This window comes from Saccopteryx bilineata, chromosome 4 (genome assembly GCF_036850765.1).
Source record: "Saccopteryx bilineata isolate mSacBil1 chromosome 4, mSacBil1_pri_phased_curated, whole genome shotgun sequence".
Classification (NCBI taxonomy): Eukaryota; Metazoa; Chordata; class Mammalia; order Chiroptera; family Emballonuridae; genus Saccopteryx; species Saccopteryx bilineata.
Window position 1 is genome coordinate 138,016,206 of NC_089493.1, and position 21,918 is coordinate 138,038,123.

The 21,918-nt window shown below is 38.5% G+C and overlaps 1 protein-coding gene and 1 non-coding gene across 2 annotated transcripts in view; both read left to right on the forward strand.

The window, feature by feature from the left end:
• BLVRA (biliverdin reductase A) overlaps positions 1–21,918 on the forward strand; it is a 91,839-nt gene that overhangs the window by 43,175 nt on the left and 26,746 nt on the right. The window contains exons 7-8 of the mRNA XM_066276537.1: positions 2,679–2,776; positions 15,843–15,950. Coding sequence (XP_066132634.1) covers positions 2,679–2,776; positions 15,843–15,950 — 206 coding nt within the window. The remainder of the gene's footprint in view (positions 1–2,678; positions 2,777–15,842; positions 15,951–21,918) is intronic.
• On the forward strand, positions 6,655–6,730 carry TRNAA-GGC (transfer RNA alanine (anticodon GGC)). The gene has a single exon. It is a non-coding gene; the product is annotated as a tRNA-Ala (tRNA).

Consider the following 21,918-nt stretch of genomic DNA (forward strand, 5'->3'; position numbering starts at 1 on the left):
CTATTATTTTCCAGTAGGTGGCACTCAGTCACTAGTTTTGTTTTGTTTTTTTTTTTGTCAATTGCAATTTTTTAAAAATTTATTTATTTATTTATTGTGTTTACATAGATTTTAGTGTTTCCCTTCCCTGTATTCCCCTCAACATCTCCCTTGTCCCCCTCCCAACAACTCCCTCCTCCCTTCCCTTCAGGTTTAATTCCGTTCCTCAGTTCACATTGTTCCTTGGATTCCTCAAATGAGTGAGGTCATGTGATATTTTTCTTTCTCTACCTGGCTTATTTTACTTAACATAATAGTTTCCAGGTCACTCCATATTGTTGCAAAGGTAATATTTCCTTCTTTTTCATGACCCCATAGTATTCCATTGTATATATGTACTACAGCTTTTTAATCCACTTGTCCACTGTCGGACACTTGGGCTGTTTCCAGATCTTCACTATTGTGAACAATGCTACTATAAAGATGGGGGTGCATTTCTTTTTTCAATTGGTGATATGGTGTCCTTGGGATATATTTTTATAAGTGGAATGGTTGGGTCAAAGGGTAGTTCCATTTTTAATGCAATACCAATTAAAATACCAATGACATACTTCAAAGGTATAGAACACATATTCCAAAAATTTATATGAAACCAAAAAAGAACATGAATAGCCTCAGCGATTTTGAAAAAGAATAAAGTGGGAGATATCACACTTCCTGATACCAAGTTATACTACAAGGCCATCATACTCAAAACAGCTTGGTATTGGCGTAAGAACAGGCATATAGATCAATGGAACAGAACAGAGAACCCAGAAATAAACCCACACCTTTATGAACAATTGATATTTGACAAAGTAAGTAAGAGCATACAATGAAATAAAGACAGTCTCTTTAACAAATGGTGTTGGGAAAACTGGACAGCTACCTGCAGAGAAATGAAACTAGTCACTAGTTTTTTAACTCTCTTGAAGTACTTATTTGACTTTTAAGGTTGCTGTGGGGTCATGGACAATGGGAGGTGGGAGGCTCTCCTGTGATATTTTTGCCCCAGAGACAAGGGACCAACCCTGTAGGAGAATCTGCTTGCAGGCATGGAGCTCGAAATCTGTGAAATCCCAGTGCTATCCTCTGCAGCCAGATGCTTTTGTCAGTATAGCCACAATGTGTGTCTCTAGGCTGTTCTGGGGGAACACAGCTGCCTTAAAAATTTTTTGCCCTTCCCGTAATGGTGACTTCAGACTTTAGTGGAGATCCCCTTGCATACCAATCCTGGGACCAGTTACAAAGTACACCCTTTCCTCAGGGTAAGAGTGATTCTGTAGTACCTGTTCTTGGGTTTACAGATAACATGCTCCACAATCCCAACCCCAAGGGTGAAGGGAGGTGAGCTCTGGAAGGTTAGGGGGTGGACGGTGTTTGTGGCTTTGTTTCTCTTTCTAGGATGCCTACTGCCAGACTACAGTGGCTGCACCTGTGTGCTGTGTTCCTCTCCAGGTCACTTGGCTTAACCAAAGCTTGTACTGCCCACTTGTGAGGGAATCACCACTAAATCTCTGCTCCCTCCAGCTAAAGGGAGTGCCAGCCACAGCCTGTTTTTTCCCCTCTTCAATCTGAGCTCCACCATGAGCTCCAAGTTGCAGAGCTACACCCTTGGCTCTCCTGGGCGTTTCTCCTCACCTTCCTAGTTTACTCCCACTTGCCAACCTTTAGATGTTTCAATGTGCTGATCTTTCAAATGCTTTTGTGTGCTGAGTGTGGAATCCTTGGTTGAACTATATATGTTCACATTGTTGAAACTTCAAGGGGAGAGACCAAGGGTATCTCTTACACTGACATTTTTCATTCAACTGCCAAGGGTATCATTCAACACTGTCTTTTCTATAGCTATCTAAGTGTAATAAAATGATACATAATTCATATAACATAGAGAATATGTGGTAATCAACTGTTTATATTGTCATTAAAGCTTCCAGTAAACAGTATATTATTAGTAGTTAAGTTGTGGGAGAGTCTAAAGTTATATGCAGATTTTTGATTGTGTGGGTGATTGGTGTCTTTAACGACTGCACTGATAAGGGTACACTACATGTTTATACGCTGGAATATTTAGAGAATAAAATCCAAACTTCTGTGCACAGCATTCTAAATCCTCTATAGTCAGGCTCTCTGCTACTATTATGACTTCATTTCCCTTTATTCCCTTAACCTTCTTCTCTGCTGTGCTGAAATTAGTATTATTATCTATATGAACAAAGGCCCAGAAAATGCCCAAACCTTGCATATGCTGTTCAAAGTGAAATATGCTCATTCCTTTGCACCTGGAAAATATTTGCTCATAATTCAAGAGTCAGTTCAGTTGTCATTAGTGAAATTTTTGTAGTTTTCATTATAGCTGTCATATGGTAACAGAAATTTAGCTGTTAATGTGCTGTTATTTATTCTCCGGAATAACTGGTAAATGGTACTTAGTTGAATATGTGAGTGGATAAATGAATGTTTAAGTTAACACATAACTAGAAAATCGTTCTCTTATAGTATAGTAGAAAATAATCTGAGGTACAAACCATACTTCTTATCCTCTGTGGGTTTTGATTCTCTCCTGCATGGCATATTAGCACACAGAGACTTTTGGTCATTTATAGTATTTTGTACTCTGTTATGCAAGGATCTTAATGAAGCTTCTCTTGTTTCCAAAGGCAGTTCCTTAATGCTGGCAAGCATGTCCTTGTGGAATACCCTATGACGTTGTCATGGGCAGCAGCTCAGGACCTGTGGGAGCTGGCTGCGCAGAAAGGTGATATATGCTTTGTTTGTATAGAGCACAGACCCTCTTAGAATTGCTGCCACTAAGATATCTGTGGTATCATCTTGATGCCTTTCAAGTTTAACCCCATATCAGGTATATCACTAGTCCAAAAGGCTCCCACACTTTTCCCCCTCAATACTGTAAGCACATATAAGGGGATGTGTGGAGGGCCAACAGGGCAGAGGGATGGGTGGGAATTTGCAAACTTTTGCTAGAGACTTGTCAGTTTTTACTCTAATTAAAATAGGAATTAGATTCTACTTATGGTATAGTACCATGGTATTATTTTAGTTTTACTCACGTGATAGTTATGTTACTAATGGAAAAATGTCTAGGTCAGAGTAACCTGGACATTTCACACTTTGTAGTTTTATATTCACACTTTGTAGTTTCTGTTGTTTCTTAAGAAGAATACCATTTATATTATATGTCAGAGAACTGATAAGCTCATCATATATTATTTCTTAATTATTCTAGAAGTCCTTAGTGATACATATTTTCTTTAGCTTATATGTAGGAATCCATGGTTCAGAGAAGTACATAATATGTGATAGGACACAAAGCTAGTAGCATGACTACTAAATGAGAGATGGAGATTTGAATTCAATCATATGGGCTCTGAAGTTCACAGTTGTTCTTCTGAATCATCTTGCCCTCCCAAGATTTTTATGGTTTTATAGTAACCAGACAAGTTGCTCTATAGAAGTAATTAGAATTAACTAGAATATTTAAGCATGAAAGGAGCTAGTTAAATGAAATTTAAGCCACAGACTCTTTTTTTTTTTTTTTTTTTTTTTACAGAGACAGAGTCAGAGAGAGGGATAGATAGGAACAGACAGACAGGAACAGAGAGAGATGAGAAGCATTAATCATCAGTTTTTCATTGTGACACCTTAGTTGTTCATTGATTGCTTTCTCATATGTGCCTTGACTGTGGGCCGTCAGCAGACCGAGTAACCCCTTGCTCAAGCCAGCAACCTTGGGTCTAAGCTGGTGAGCTTTGCTCAAACCAGATGAGCCTATGCTCAAACTGGCGATCTTGGGGTCTCAAACCTGGGTCCTCTGCATCCCAGTCCAATGCTCTATCCACTGTGCCGCTGCCTGGTTAGGCAAACCACAGACTCTTAACCTTTGCTTTTGAAAATATTTGTTATATGGAAAGTCATGGTGAACAGTTATAATAAAAATTACCAAAGAAAGCACCTTGTGTGAAACTTTCCTATTATTATTATTTTTAGTGGGAGAGATAGAGACAGACAGAGAGAGGGACAGACAGAGACAGGCAGGAAGGGAGAGAGATGAGAAGCATCAATTCTTCATTGAGGCACCTTAGTTGTTCATTGATTGCTCTCCCACATGTGCCTTGATGGGGTGGGGGTGCTAGAGTAGAGCGCATGATCCCTTGCTCAAGCCAGTGACCTTGGACTCAAGCTAGCAACCATGGTGTCATGTCTGTGATCCCACACTCAAGCCAATGACCCCATGCTCAATCTGGTGAGCCCACGCTCAAGCTGGTGACCTTGGGGCTTCAAACTTGAGTCCTCCATGTCCCAGGCCAATGCTCTATCCACTGTGCCACCAACTGGTCAGGCAACTTTTTATTATTACCATTATTATTGAAACTCTTGATGTCTTTTTTTAGCACTGGGTTGTACTCCTGGAGGACAGAGCCCATCTTTCTCCTCTGTAGTCCTGACAAGATAAACCTAAACACTGACTAGAACTTAGTAGGTATTCTGTCGATGTTTGTTGAATGAACAGATGAAAGAGTGTCTATTAAAATGATTGGGGAGTTTTGAGGTTATCACCTTTGAGGTGTTTCTCATGGCACAGAGGTCCATGGACAAAGTACTAAATTCCAAAATATACCCCACAGATTTCTTGGTAATTGCAAAAATAATGTCCCTTTACAATGAAGAGCTCTGCTGTTACCATCATAACCAAATGATTGCTAATATGGATCATTCTGACATGACAAGGCATCTGGTGTGCAATGCGTGGCATCAGCCATGTAATTAAGATTTAATTTTAAACTTTCTGTTCACAGGACCTATAGGGATAAAAGTGACAGCAAATAAAATCAAACAAACTAGAATGTAGAATGCTCCACAAGAAAACAAGCTAAGTTTCTTCAGGAAGATAATGTCTTGCCTGTAGTGACTTTCTTCCAGAGAGTACAAGATAGAAAGGGAAAAAGATTAATTTTATACTGGAGAAACCAGACACTTCCTAACCCAGGTGATTATAATAGTGATAAGTTGTGTTAATAGTATGTACCCTTGATATGATATGAAAACGGCCATTTATTTTTTTCCTAAAACATATTATCTCAGTCTAAATATGAGGGAAAGAAAATCACAAATTTCCCAGTTGAGGGTCATTGTACAAAGCACTTGACCAGTATTCTTAAGAACTATCAAAGTCATTAAAAACAAGGAAAGCTAGATAAACGTTCCAACTCAAAAAGAAACTAAGTAAGGAGGCATGAGAACTACAAAAGCACATTAAGTAAAAACTAAAGAAATGTGAATATAATATAGACTTTAGTTAAAATTTTTAATGAAGAAGAAAGAGAAACAAAATATTAAGGATTGGTGTTAAATTGGAGCCTTGGTATTAGCTCCTTAAGCAAGTAGAATCTGGATGAATATGCACAGGTTGCAAATGGTTTTAAAAAAAGAAAAAAGTTCTTAAAAATGAAAATGACCTTTATTTTCTAGGCAAGTATTCATAACCCCTACTAGAACATTCATTAAACAGGTTTTACATGATAGTGAACTTTATATATGAGCTGTTGTACATGACAATAGGGATAACTAAGGGGACCCTTGTCCTTTAGGAGCCCACGTTGCCAAATGTTCACAACTAGTGGTATTAACTTACCTGCTGAAAGTAACTATAGCATTTATATTGTAGCCTAGGAATTAATAGTCTTAGTAAATGGGGCATGCCTAAATTACAAATGTTTATCAACTTACGACCTATGCAACTTATGACCATTTGACTTTATGACCACACATGACTGCTCCGTGTCTGGCAGCGCAAGCGTTGCCCAGCTGGGCATACAACAGTGTGGACCAGCTTCCGGCAGCACTACCATCTCCGCGTGTATCATTTCAACTGTTATCCCAGACTCGGCACAGCAATATGTGTTTTGTGTCTTGGATATTTTTCATCAAACCCCTCCCAAGATGTCTACCAAGAGGAAATTGTCTTTGCAAATATTAAACCAGTTGTACTGGTAATGCAGTGTTTTACTTAAACCTGACAAATGTAAAAATAAGAAACAAAATGGTGTAGTGATGATACAAATGGCATAAAATGAACAAAGAAAATTATGATATATAACAATGCAAGAAAATTATGATAAAATATGACTTAAAGATTTTTATAACATCATTTCACAGCACTGTACATATAGCCTACTCAACTTACAACCAAATCGTGTTACGACTGGTTTGTCGGAACCAATTGTGGTCGTAAGTTGAGCACTAGCTGTATATTATTTTGGATGGCAAAAGTTATGGATAATTTGGGAGTGATGTCAGCAAAGTGGTGGAATAAGGAGCCCCAGGACCTCATTCACACATAGAGAAACTGACTTAACAATATTTAGACCAAAATGCCTTAGTAAAAACTGCAGAAATCAGTTAAGTGGTTGAAGTGCCCCATGTAAGTGCAAAGCTAAGAAGAGCTGCATTGAAATAGGTAACTTTGAATCAAAGGGGTGAAAAGAAAAAAGAATGAAGAGAAGTGAAGAAAGCTTATGGGTTATGGGATATCATCCAGTAAATCAATATATGTTAAAAAAATTTTTTAAAAATGAAAAGAGAGAAAGGGGAGATAGCTTATTTAAAGAACTAATGGCCCTGGCCGGTTGGCTCAGTGGTAGAGCATCTGCCTGGCGTGCAGGAGTCCCGGGTTCGATTCCCGGCCAGGGCAAACAGGAGAAGCACCCATCTGCTTCTTCACCCCTCCTCCTCTCTTTCTTCTCTGTCTCTCTCTTCCCCTCCCGCAGCCAAGGCTCCATTGAAGCGAAGTTGGCCCGGGTGCTGAGGATGGCTCTGTGGCCTCTGCCTCAGGCGCTAGAATGGCTCTGGTTGCAACAGAGTGATGCCCCAAATGGGCAGAGCATCACCTCCTGGTGGGCGTGCTGGGTGGATCCTGGTCGGGCACATGTGGGTGTCTGTCTGACTGCCTCCCCTTTTCTTTTCTTTTCTTTTTTTTTTTTTCATTTTTCTGAAGCTGGAAACAGGGAGAGACAGTCAGACAGACTCCCGCATGCGCCCGACCGGGATCCACCCGGCACGCCCACCATGGGGCGACGCTCTGCCCACCAGGGGGCGATGCTCTGCCCATCCTGGGCGTCGCCATGTTGCGACCAGAGCCACTCTAGCACCTGGGGCAGCGGCCAAGGAGCCATCCCCAGCGCCCGGGCCATCTTTGCTCCAATGGAGCCTTGGCTGCGGGAGGGGAAGAGAGAGACAGAGAGGAAAGCGCAGCGGAGGGGTGGAGAAGCAAATGGGTGCTTCTCCTGTGTGCCCTGGCCGGGAATCGAACCCAGGTCCTCCGCATGCTAGGCCGACGCTCTACCGCTGAACCAACCGGCCAGGGCTCCCCTTTTCCAACTTCAGAAAAATACCAAAAAAAAAAAAAAATTTGAGAAGAAGAAATAATGGTTGAAAACTCCCCAAATTTGACAAAGGAAATGGTATGTAAATTCCAGGAACTTAGTGAACTCTAACTAGAATAAATTTCAAGACCTGCACCAGGACACATTATGATCATACTTTTGAGTGTCACATGTAAGGACAGAATCTTGAAAAAAAAGCAAGAGAAAAATGACTCATTATGTACAAGAAAGCTCCTTTAAGATTATTAGCAGAATTTTCAACAAAATTTTGAAGGCTAGAGGGAATAAGATGATGAATTCAGAGTATTGAAAGAAAAATATCTGCCCAATAAGAATACTATATTGAGCAAAACTGTCCTTCAGAAATGAAAGCAAAACTAGGTCCTTCCCAGACAGACAAAAGCTGAGGGAGTTAATCACCACTAGAACTACCCTATAAGAGCTACTAAAAGAAATCTTCCAAGTTGAAACAAAAGGATACAGCAACATGAAAGTATACAAAAATCAAAAAGTTTTCTAGTAAAGGTGACTATAAAGACAAATATAGAGACCTATAGGGTGTAGAGAGATGTCAGAGGAATGATGGCATGAGAAGTTCTCCTGGTCTATTTTTGAAGTTACAACAATTTGAACAAGGATAATTCAACAAAGGATTTCCTGCTTGTATGGCCAGTAGCCACGGCCACCATCACAGCCGCCTGGCCCATGCAGGTTCACATTTGATTCAGACAGAGAGTAATGAAACAACAGAGCCAAGAACTGGTGGGCCATTACCTTTAATCCTAGCTCGCACTCAGTGGGCGAGAAATTCACACAGTGGGAAAACACTTCCCTTTCCATTCAGGGCTCCCAAAGCCACTGACTTATTCGAGTATTCCTAGAATCAAAGATTTCTACCTCACCAGCCTTATTCACCTCTGTTTCCCATCTCCTTCTCTCTGCACAAACTCTGCACAAACTGGCTTCTCTTTCAGCACTCTGCCATCTTGGCTGCTTCTCTGCAATGCTAATTTCAGGAACCAAGAGAGAGCAAGCCCCCGGTCTGTCCCATTTTATAGTGTAGAAATCAAAACCTTCAATCCAATATCTGAGGCATAAATGGGATTTCTCATAAGAGTGTACCACCCCACATCATGCAACAGTCAAGGGTGTGGGGAAAACCTTAGTTTTTGAAAAGATCTTAATATTAAAAGGGCGGGAAAGGCTTAGTCTTAAAGCTAAGCTTTAGGCTATAATGACTTTGCCAGTTTACAGCCTGTCTCCCACACCCAATGCAAACTATAAGTGAGCAAACATATATATCATATTTACAAACTTATTTGACTGACACTGCTCAACACACAAATTCATCTGAGAGATTCATGCATTGAAACATCTGAAAGTGGAAAGGATGGTAAGGAGAAGAGCAGAGATGGGTACCACAGATGCAGCCCAGAGCTCACTGTATGTCTCATGAGAGGGGAGGAATCAGGTTCCCACTTGCACTTACTGCAGCCAGGAGGAGCAGAGATACAGTAAGAGTTTTTGCCAGTGTGGTGGGTGCACACTGCAGCTGAACACTATGACCTGGGCAGAGACAAAGCACAGAGTTTTGATTTTTTAGTGGCCATCATTCTGAGGCAGAAAAACAGAGCCATGAAGCCTGGCCACCTTTCTTTATCCTACCAGAGCTAGCAGTGGGCCCTAAAAGAAGTTATAATAGTGAGTACTGAGTTACAAAACACAATATATGAAAACCTTAGAATTCGAGTGACAGGAGGGTTTCTTCCCCCATGTGGCAGACACATACTGCAGTTAATCATAGTGATGGGTACAGATACAGAGATGAAGCAACTGAGGTTTGGCAATTATTGTTACTGAGAGAACAAACCACAAGTACAACAGCTGATCTTTCTCAGCTTAACCTGCCCCACTCACCCTTGTGATTTCACAGGCTCATTACCTCATCACCACTGCATTCCCTCACAGGGGTGGTGCTCTGTGACCTAGTCAGTCTGGTCACAGAAAAGGCTAGGGAATACAAGACATTTTATAGAGATCTCAGAAAATAAAATCCTAAGCTTTAGCTCCACCTACTGGAAAACAAGACTTCTTATCAACCAACTCCAAAAAACAAAAGAAAGAAAGAAAGAAAAACCCTAGCTAGGCAGCTCAGCTGGTTAGTGTTTCTTTCCCATGCACCAAGGTTGTGGGTTTGATACCCAGTCAGGTTACATACAAGAATCAACCAAAGAAAAGAATGCATAAGTAAGTGGAACAACAATTTGTTTCTTACTCTTCCCCTTCCTCTCTCTGTAAAGAATCAATAAAATTTTTTTTTACCAGATCTTATTCCCATAGACACTTAGAAAAGGAATCTATCAATTATGAATAACCAAGGTAGCAAGACAGCTCAGAAATAAAAATAAAAATCTGCAGAAAATAAAATTAAATACAGGGAAATATGTGATTTAAATGACTGAGAACTTGAGATTGCAGTTCTCAAAAAAAATTTCAATGATATATAAGAAAATACAGGCAGTTTGAACTCAAAAATAAAATCAACAAACAAAAGTAGTACTTTACCAAAAAGTTTGAAATTTCAAAAAGGAACCAAATAGAAGTTCTGAGGATGAAGGACTCAATTAATAGAGGAAGAATGTACTAGCAGGCTTAGGAAATAGTGCTGATCAGATGGAGGAAAGAATTAGTAATATTAAAGACAGAAATCTTTGCCTGACCAGGTGGTGGCGCAGTGGATAGAGCGTCAGACTGGGATGCGGAAGGACCCAGGTTCGAGACCCCGAGGTCGCCAGCTAGAGCGTGGGCTCATCTGGCTTGAGCAAAGAGCTCACCAGCTTAGACACAAGGTCGCTGGCTCCAGCAGGGGGTTACTCGGTCTGCTGAAGGCCCATGGTCAAGGCACATGTGAGAGAGCAATCAATGAATAACTAAGAAGTCGCAACACGCAATGAGAAACTGATGATTGATGCTTCTCATCTCTCTCTGTTCCTGTCTGTCCCTGTCTATCTCTGCCTCTGTAAAAAAAAAAAAAAAAAAAAGACAAATCTTTAAAAGTCGGCAGTATTAATGTGGCAGATAAAAGAATTGAGAAAATATATATAAAGGAGCTTTTTTTTTTTTTCAGAGAGAGGGATAGACAGGGACAGACAGACAGGAATGAAGAGAGATGAGAAGCATCAATCATTAGTTTTTCATTGCGCATTGCAACACCTTAGTTGTTCATTGATTGCCCTCTCATGTGCCTTGACCACGGGCCTTCAACAGACTGAGCAACCCCTTGCTGGAGCCAGCAACCTTGGGTTCAAGTTGGTGGGCTTTTTGCTCAAACCAGATGAGCCCACGCTCAATCCGGCGACCTTGGGGTCTCAAACCCGGGTCCTCTGCATCCCAGTCCAACGCTCTATCCACTGTGCCACTGCCTGGTCAGGCTATGAAGGAGCTTTATTTGAACTTAGTATATAGGCATACCTGAATAAGAAGAGAGGGAGAAGGGAAAAGAGAGCTTATTCGAACAAATAGTTGATGAGAACTTCTAAAACCTATGGAAAAAACTATGTAGATCCTCAAATCCAAGAAGCAAACAACACCTAATTATCTCAACCCAAAAAAGGCTTCTTTAAGGCACATTATATTAAAGCTGTCAAAAATTAATGACAAAGAATTCTCAGGACAGCCAGGAAAAAGAAGAGTGACCTACAAAGGAAATCTCATTAGGTTATCATCAGATTTCTCAGTGGCAACCCTACAAGCTAGAGGAGAGTAGAATCAAATACTCAAACTATTGAAAGAGAGAAATTATCAGTCAAGTATAATATATTCAGCAGTTGTACTTTAAATATAAAGGAGAAATAAGGACTTTTTAAGACATATAGAAGCTGAGGAAATTTACCACCTTAAGACTTCTATTACAGGAAATACTGAAGAGGGTATTCCACTTGATAGAAAATACAAGAATACAAAACCTAAAGATTACTAACAGACAAAAGTAGGATGTTGTAGCCCTTTTTCAGAATAGTGTATTATTGTACATTTAAATATAACAAAGATTAAAGTAAGTAAAAACATTTAAAAAAAGAAGACTAGCTATTGGAGTTTGGAAATAAACTCAGCATAAATAGATAATTTGTGACAGCAAAAATGTAAAAGTTTAGGAAGTAAAGGTCTGAATTTGAAAATGTCACTGGAGAAAAGATGCATTGCATAAACCTAATGGCAACCACACACACACAAAAATCTAAAACGATGACACATCACTTAAAAAGGAAAGAGGAAGTAGAAGGGAAAAATGTAGAATATCAAGCAAGCTGAAACAACTACAGAAACATAAGGGTAGAGAAACAGTGGAGACACAGAGCTACCAGAAAACAAAGGATAAAATGAAATCCTCATACATCAGTTTTTCACCCTAAATAGAAATGAACTGCCCTTCTCAATAAAAAGACACAGAGTCGCAGATTGGAGCAAAAACAAAATCCAGTGATATACTTTCTTCAGGAGACACATCCCAGCTGCAAGGGCAGATTTGGACTCAAAGTGAAAGTCTGCTTCTAAGTCTTTTCAGTGAAGTGATCTGGGAATATATGTAAATAAATATATATTTCTCTGTGTGTGTGAGCGCATTTGTGTGTTTATATGTATATTGAAATTGCCACATTTATCACAATAGAGCATTGCGTGAATGATAGAATAAACAACCAAAGATGCAGTTGAAAGATACAAAGTTTCCTTAATGACTATGCATATAGAAATACAGAAATGGAAATGTAGAAATACTGCTAGAGAAAGTAAACATGCTCTGAAACATGGTTTAACTTCCCAGATGGCCAACCTCCCCTTATAAGAATGCACATATGGACAGAATCACCCATAGAAAAGAAATTCTTATTGTAAAAAGCTTTTTTTTTTGCCATTACTTATGGGTTAGAGAGGGTGTGGAAGGAATCTCACTCTCCCACATACCTAACTCTCTGGAGATGCAGAAGACATTCCTCTAAGTGAGGTGAAAAACAAGCCCAGCACATTCTGCAGTGTTTTCTGTAAATCTGGATTAAGCAAACTCTGATGTCCCAGGAGTATTTTTCAGTGGCTTAGATTTATCTTCACATTTCAGTGAAAGTGTAGATCACAATCATGCTTTGCATTTAATCACAAAATAGTTTGGGTATTTTTTGAAATTTCTGGCTTAGATATATGAAAAAGCTACTAAAACAAAAATTTTTAAACCATTTTTTTAAGAATTCAAAATTTTTGTTATGAATATTAAGGTTTTATGTTCCTTCCAGCCAATATAATTTACAGTTATCTGGTTCTTCCAATTCTTTGAAATAAAGTCTAATTTTAGCTCCTCCTCTAATCTCGACAATCACTTTTCTTCTTTTTGTGTCTTAGATTTTTATGCTACAATATTCTTTTCTGCTTAGAACAGAAGATAACACTTAGCTCAGGGGTCGGGAACCTATGGCTCACGAGCTAGATGTGGCTGTTTTGATGGCTGCATCTGGTTCGCAGATAAATCTTTAATAAAAAAAATAATGTTTAAAATAGAAAACATTCTCATGTATTACAATCTATTCATTTCCTACCGCTTATGTTCATGGTTGCGGGTGGCTGGAGCCAATCACAACTGTCCTCCGGGACAACACCAAACTTTTATTGGATAATGTGTAATGTACAAGGGTCGTTGTGAGGTCAGGAAGTAAACTGTCTTCCTTTTAATCAAGTAGTCAGCTAGCTAATTGCAGAAACCCTTTTGATAAAGAAGATGGCTAAAAGAAAAAAAGATGAGGAGTATCGTACTTTTCAGCAGAAATGGACAGAAATATTTGCCTTTGTGGAGAGAGCAGGTTCTGCAGTGTGTCTAATATGCAATGATAAAATTGCATAGATGAAATGGTCAAATATAAAGCGGCACTTCGACACACGCCATACTACATTTACATTGAAATATCCAACGGGGGACAGCAGGAAGAAAGCATGTCAAGAGCTACTGTGCAGAGTGCAAGCTAGTCAGCAGCAACTCCGTGTTTGGACCCAACAAGGTGACTGGAATTCGGCTAGCTTTGTTGGTGCTTTAGCAATTGTGAGAAACAGAAAGCCATTCAGAGATGGGAGTATGCCAAAACATTCATGCTTGATGTTGCCAATGAACTTTTTGATGACTTTTCTGATAAAGACAAGATAATCAGACGAATAAAAGACATACCTCTGTTGGCAAGAACTGTTCACGATCGTACCATCATGATGGCAAATCAAATTGGGGCAACACAAGTGAAAGACATAAATGAAGCAACATTCTTTTCTCTCACTTTGGATGAGTCAACAGACATAAGCCATTTATCCCAGTTCAGCGTGATTGCAAGGTATGCTGTCGGTGACACACTACATGAGGAAAGTCTTGTTTTGCCTATGAAAGAGACAACAAGAGGGGAGGATTTATTCAAGTTTTTCACTGAGTTCGCTAAAGAAAAAAATCTACTGATGGATAAACTTATTTTGGTGTGTACTGATGGTGCTCCGTGCATGGTGGGGAAAAACAGAGGATTCGTAGCGCTTCTTTGTGAACTTGAAAAGAGACCCATCCTAAGTTTTCACTGCACCTACATCAGAAGGCGCTTTGTGCTCAATGTGTGGCAAGCAGCTTGGTGAGGTGATGTTGCTTGTCATTTGGGTGGTCAACTTTATTGTTGCCCGAACTTTAAATGATCGCCAGTTTAAAACACTGCTGGATGAAGTTGGGAATAATTATCCTGGTCTGCTTCTACACAGCAATGTGTGTTGGTTGTCAAGAGGGAAGGTGCTCAGCCATTTCGCGGCTTGTCTGAGCGAAATCCGGACTTTTCTTGAAATGAAAAATGTCGAGCATTCTTAGCTAACACTGATTGGCTCCTGAAGTTCTACTATCTCGTGGACATGACTGAACATCTGAACCAGCTCAATGTGAAAATGCAAGGCATTGGAAATACAGTCTTATCCCTTCAACAAGCAGTGTTTGCATTTGAAAACAAGCTGGGGCCTGACCTGTGGTGGCGCAGTGGATAAAGCGTCGACCTGGAAATGCTGAGGTTGCCGGTTTGAAACCCTGGGCTTGCCTGGTCAAGGCACATATGGGAGTTGATGCTTCCAGCTCCTCCCCCCTTCTCTCTCTCTGTCCTCTTCTCTCTCTCTCTCTCTCTCTCTCTCTCCCTCTCCTCTCTAAAAATAAATAAATTAAAAAAAAACTTAAAAAATTTAAAAAAAAAAAAGAAAAAAAGAAAAAAAAAAAGAAAACAAGCTGGAACTCTTCATCACCGACATTGAAACAGGTTGTTTATTACACTTTGAAAAACTGGGAGAGTTTAAAGATGCATGCACAGCAAGTGACCCTGCTCAACATCTTGATCTCTAGCAGCTAGCGGGCTTCACATCTAATCTCCTGCAGTCATTCAAAGTGCACTTTGGAGAATTTTGTGAGTGCACTCGTCTTTTTTTAAGTTCATCACCCATCCACACAAGTGTGCAGCGGACAACGCCGACCTGAGTTACATCCTCAGTGTTTCTGTCAGAGATTTTAAGCTACAAGCTGCTGACCTGAAGGCCTCAGACATGTGGGTGAATAAGTTCAAGTCACTGAATGAAGATTTGGAAAGACTTGCATGACAGCAAGCAGAGTTGGCGAGCAAACACAAGTGGGGAGAAATGAAAAAACTTCAACTCGCAGACCAGCTGATTGTCAAAACTTGGAACATGCTTCCCGTCACATACCACACATTGCAGCATGTCAGTATTGCTGTACTGACAATGTTTGGCTCTACGTATGTATATGAGCAGTCTTTCTCACATCTAAAGAATGTTAAGATCAACCTACCATCACGTTTAATGGATGGAAGTCTCAATGCCTGCATGAAGCTCAACCTCACCACGTATCAACCAGACACAAAGCCATCAGCAAAACCATGCAGTACCAGAAGTCGCATTAATGGTAAGAAGTACTATATTCATCATTGGTTAGCAACAGCATAACAACGTTGTTAAAAAGAATTCAGAGACTGATGGTACTTTAAAAGTGTTTGTCTTACATAAAATGCACACATTTACTTGTATTTAGTGTTAAACATATTGTATGGCTCTCACAGAATTACATTTTAAAATATGTGGTGTTCATGGCTCTCTCAGCCATAAAGTTTCCCTACCCCTGACTTAGCTGGTTCTCAGATATTTTCTGATCTCATCTTGTCTTTGAGGCAGATGGATCTCATCTTACTTTCTTAGATATTTATTCCAGTTGTAATTTTAGAGTTGGCATTACCTACAGCTGGGCTGTTTAAGAGTGTATTGAGTACTTTTAAATTTGTGTGTCCTGTGCTGGGAGAAGGCAAACACTGGGATGCACAGCTCTACACCATTAATAATGACTGCCTTTATATTCCATTCTTGTGACAGGGAAAGTCTTGCATGAGGAACATGTCGAACTCTTGATGGAAGAGTTTACATTCCTGAAAAAAGAAGTGATGGGGAAAGAACTGCTGAAAGGATCTCTTCTATTCACAGGTCAGTTTTAGGTGGGAACACAGGTCATGAATAACTGGTGAGGCTAGGATGCCAGCTGGGTTCTTTTATAGCTTTCTGGGATGTGAACTTTGATTTATTTCTGTTAAAGGCTGACTGAAAGCCAATTTAATTTGTTATGCATCGACAGACAATAACAATTTATTTTTCTTCTTCAAATGAAATTTAATTACTTGATGATTCTTGGGTAAAAAGTGTGTTAGATATTAGCTGATGGCTTGTCATATGGCCCTTATCATGTTAAGGTATTTTCCTTCTATACCCATTTTATTGAGTATTTTAAACATAAAGGGATATCATACTAAATGGTGAAAAACTGAAAGCTTTTCCTCTAAATTCAGGAACTAAACAAGGTTGTCCACTCCATTCCTATTCAACATAGTGTTGGAAGTTTTAGCCAGAGCAGTCAGACAAGAGAAAGAAATAAAAGGCATTCAGATCAGAAATGAAGAAGTAAAAGTTTCACTTTTTGCAGATGACATGATTCTGTATATAGAAAACCGCAAAGATTCCACAGAAAGACTAATAGAAACAATAAACCAATATAGTAAGGTTACAGGATACAAAATCGATATATAAAAGTCTATTGCTTTCATATATACCAGGAATGAAACTTTGGAAAATGAACTAAAAAAAATAATCCCTTTTACAGTTGCAAAAAAAAAAATACCTAGGAATAAACTTACCAAAGAATGTAAAGGATATATATACCAAAAGTAAAAAGCATTATTAAAGGAAATTGAAAAAAACACAATGAAATGGAAAAGTATTCCATGTTTATGGATTGAAAGAATCAACATAGTCAGAATGGCCATATTACCCAAAGTAGTATACAAATTTAATACAATTCCCATCTAAATTTCAATGTCATTTTTTAAAGAAATGAAACAAAAAATTATCAGGTTTGTATGGAACCATAAAAAACCCTGAATAACCAAAATAATCCTAAGAAAAAAAAAAAGAAACTGGAGGCATTACAATACCTGACTTCAAATTATACTACAGAGCGACGAAAATCAAAATAGCATGGTATTGGCAGAAAAATAGACACACAGACCAATGAATCAGAATGGAGAGCCCAGATATAAAACCTCATATATATGGTCATCTTTGATAAAGGAGCCAAAACCACACAATGGAGAAAAGAAAACCTCTTCAATAAATGGTGCTGGGAAAATTAGAAAGCCACATGAAAAAGAACTTCACTAGAGTTTGTCCCCCTGCATAAAAATCAACTCACAATGAATCAAAGACCTAAATATAAGATCTGAAACAATAAATTACATAGAAGAAAACATAGGCACCTTGGCCGTAGAGAACATTTTATGAATTTGATCCCAAAGGCAAGGGAAGTAAAGGTAGTCAAGTTTCATTCTTTTGCATGTGCCTTTCCAGTTTTGCCAGCACCATTTATTGAAGAGGCTTTCTCTTCTCCATTGTGTGTTTTTTATTTATCAAATATTATATGTCCATCTATGTGTGGCTTTATTTCTGGGCTCTCGATGTCTTTTTCTGTAAATACCATGCTGTTTTGATTATCTGGGGTCTGTAATATAATTTGAAGTCAAGTAGTGTGATACCTCTGGCTTTATTTTTTTTTCCTCAGAATTGATTTGGCTATTTAGGGTTTTTTTATTTTCCCATACAAACCTGGCATTTTTTCCTTCTATTTCATTTAAAAATGATGTTGGGGGCCCTGGCTGTCTGTCTCAGTGGAAAGAGCATCGGCCCAGCATGCAGACATCCCAAGTTCACATGAGAAGCAACCATTTGCTTTTTTCCTCCTCTTCCCTTTCTTTCTCTCTTCTCTCTCAGCCAGTGGCTCAGTTGATTCGAGTGTCAGCCCTGGGCGCTTAGGATAGCTTGGATGGTCCAAGCATTGGTCTCAGGCACTGAGGATAGCATGGTTGATTTGAGCATTGGTCTCAGTCAGTGGTCGCCAGGTGGATCCCAGTCTGGGTGCATGCAGGAGTCTGTATCTCTATCTCCCCTCCTCTCACTTAGAAAAAAAAACGACATTGGGATTTTAATGGGGATTGCATTAAATTTATATATTGCTTTAGGTAATATGGCCATTTTAACTATGTTGATTTCCCCAAATTATGAACATGGAATGTTTTTTTGTTTTATTGTGTCTTTTTCAATTTCTTTCAATAATGCTTTGTTGTTTTCAGTATATAGGTCCTACATGTCCTTTAAGTTTATTCCTAGGTATTTTTTGTTGTTGCAATTGTAAAAGGAATTGTTTTTTTGAATTCATTTTCTGAAGTTTCATTGTTGGCATATAGGAAAGCCAAAGCTGTAGACTTTTGTATATTGATTTTGTATCCTGCAACTTGACTGTATTATTGGTTTATTGTTTCTAATAGTTTTTTGGTGGAATCTTTGGGGTTTTCTGTATACAGGATCTTGTCATCTCCAAAAATGTGATAACTTTACTTCTTTTTTCCCAATAGGATGCCTTTTATTACTTTCTGTTGCCTGGTTTCTCTGGCAAAAACTCTAGAACTATGTTGAATAAGAGTGGAGAGAGTGAGCCGCTTTGTCTTGTTCCTGATTTTATAAGAAAAGCCTTTAGTTTTTTCACTATTATAGTGATAATGGTTGATGGTTTGTCATATATGCCCTTTATTATATTGAGGTACTTTCCTTCTATATCCATTTTATCTTATCGAAATCCTTTTCTACATCTGTTGATAGATTCATGATTTTTGCCCTTTGTTTTGTTGATGTGGTGCATTATGTTGATTGATTTTATATGTTTAATCATACTTGAGCTCCTAGAATGAATCCCACTTGACCATGATGTTTTATTTTTGTAATGTATTGTATTCAATTTGCAAGTATTTTGTTTAGGATTTTTGCATCTGTATTTATTAGAGATTGTTTTATCATTTGTTTTTTTGTTGTTGTCTTTGCCTGGTTTTGTTGGCCAGGTTATGTTGGCCTCATAAAAATGTGTTAGGGAGTATTGCTTCTTTTTTTTGGAAGACTTTGAGATAGATAGGTACCAAATCACTGAATGTTTGTTAGACTTCACTAGTGTAGCCATCTTGTTTGAGACTTTTATTTTTGGGGAGGTTTTTGATAGTTGTTTCTATTTCTTCCCTGCTTATGGGTCTATTTAGGTTTTCCACTTCTTTGTGATTGAATTTAGGAAGATCATAAAGTTTATGGAATGTATCTATTTCTTTCATATTCTTACATTTGATGGCATATAATCTTTCATAGTATTCTATCAATAATCCTTTGTATATTTATGATGTCTGTGGTAATTTCTTCTCTTTCATTTCAGATTTTGTTTATGAGTCATTTCTTTTTTTTTCTTAGACTAGCCAGAGGTTTGTCAGTTCTGCAGATCTTTTCAAAGAATAGCTGTTTGTTTTATTAATTTTATCCATAGTTTCTTTTTTGTGTGTTCTCTATTTCATTTAGTTCCACTCTAGTTTTTACTGTTTCCTTTCTTCTGCTGACTTTTTGTTGCCTTTGTTCTTTTTCTGGTTATTTAAGATGTGGTTAGGTTGTTTATTTGAGATCTCTTTTGTTTCTTGATATAGGCCTGTAATGATATAAATTTCCCTCTTTTTACTGTTTCACTGCATCCCAGAAGTTTTGATATGTTGTGTTCTTATTCTAATTTCTGTATATATATTTTGATCTCTGCTTTTAGTTCTTCTTTGACCCAGTCATTTATAAAAAGAATGTTGTTTAATTTACACATTGTTATGGGGTCCTCTTCTTTCTTTTTGCAGTTGACTTCTAATTTCAAAGCCATATGGTCAGAATATATACTTAGTAGAATTTCAATCTTCTTGAATTTGTTGATGTGGGGTTTGTGGCGCAATATATGGTCTATTATTGAGAATGTTCTGTGCACACTGGAAAAAAATGTATAATCTGATGTTCTGGAGTGAAATGTCCTATAAATGTCTATTATATTCATTGTGTCTAGTGTGTCTTTTAAGGCCTCTATTTCCTTATTGATTTTCTGCTTGAATGATCTATCAAAACTGTCAATGATGTGTTTAGATCTTCAAGTATGACTGTATTTTTGTCCTTTTCTAATTTTAGATCAATTTTAGTAGATGTATTATATATTATGCTTCTTGATTCCATGCATATATATTAAGAAGTGTTATATCTTCTTGATATTGTGTGCCATTCATAATGAAATTTCCATCTTTGTCTCTTGTTACCTTTGTTGTCTTGAAACCAGCATTCTCAGATATTGTATGTATATACCTGCTTTTCTTTGGGTGTTATTTGCTTGGAGAATTGTTTCTCAACCTTTCTCTTTGAGTCTACTTTTGTCCTTTCAGCTGTGATGTGTCTATTAAAGGCAGTGTACAATTGGGTTTTGCTTTTTGATCCAGTCTGCTACTCTGAGTCTCTTTACTGGTGAGTTCAATCCATTTACATTTAGCAAAATTATTGACACATGAAGATTTTCTGTAGCTATTTTATGCTTTGTTTTATGGTAGCTCTGTGTCTCCTTTAGTTCTTCTCTTTTGTGCTTTCATCAATTGTTTTTGTTTGGTGGTATTCTATACTTCTTTTTCCTGGTTCTGCTTTTTGTTATTTATTTATTTTTGTTTTCTTTTATTTTTATTTTAATTTAATTTTTTTTAATAATTTTATTTTTAATGGGTGACATCAATAAATCAGGTTACATATATTCAAAGATAACAACTCCAGGTTATCTTGTCGTTCACTAATGTTGCATAGCCATCACCCAAAGTCAAGATTGTCCTCTGTCACCTTCTATCTAGTTTTCTTTGTGCCCCTCCCCCTCCCCCTTTCCCTCTTCCTCTCTCCCCTCCCCTCGTAACCACCACACTCTTATCAGTGTCTCTTAGTTTCACTTTTTATGTCCCACCTACGTATGGAATAATGCAGTTCCTGGTTTTTTCTGATTTACTTATTTCACTTCGTATCATGTTATCAAGATCCCACCATTTTGCTGTAAGTGATTCGATGTCATCATTTCTTACGGGTGAGTAGTATTCCATAGTGTATATGTGCCACATCTTCTTTATCCAGTCATCCATTGACGGGCTTTTTTTTTTTTTTGTATTTTTCTGAAGCTGGAAACGGGGAGAGATAGTCAGACAGACTCCCGCATGTGCCCGACCGGGATCCACCCGGCATGCCCACCAAGGGCGACGCTCTGCCCACCAGGGGGCGATGCTCTGCCCCTCGAGGGAATCGCTCTGCCGTGACCAGAGCCACTCTAGCGCCTGGGGCAGAGGCCAAGGAGCCATCCCCAGCACCCGGGCCATCTTTGCTCCAATGGAGCCTTGGCTGCGGGAGGGGAAGAGAGAGACAGAGAGGAAGGAAGGGGTGGGGGTGGAGAATTGACGGGCTTTTTGGTTGTTTCCATGTCCTGGCCACTGTGAACAATGCTGCAATGAACATGGGGCTGCATATGTCTTTACGTATCAATGTTTCTGAGTTTTTGGGGTATATACCCAGTAGAGGGATTGCTGGGTCATAAGGTAATTCTATTTTCAGTTTTTTGAGGAACCACCATACTTTCTTCCATAATGGTTGTACTACTTTACATTCCCACCAACAGTGGATGAGGGTTTCTTTTGCTCCACAGCCTCTCCAACATTTGCTATTACCTGTCTTGTTAATAATAGCTAATCTAACAGGTGTGAGGTGGTATCTCATTGCCGTTTTGATTTGCATTTCTCTAATAACTAAAGAAAATGAGCATCTTTTTATATATCTGTTGGCCATTTGTATTTCTTCCTGGGAGAAGTGTCTGTTCAAGTCCTCTTCCCATTTTTTTATTGGATTGTTTGTTTGTTTGTTGAGTTTTATGAGTTCTTTGTATATTTTGGATATTAGGCCCTTATCTGAGCTGTTGTTTGAAAATATCATTTCCCATTTAGTTGGCTTTCTGTTTATTTTGTTATCAGTTTCTCTTGCTGAGCAAAAACTTTTT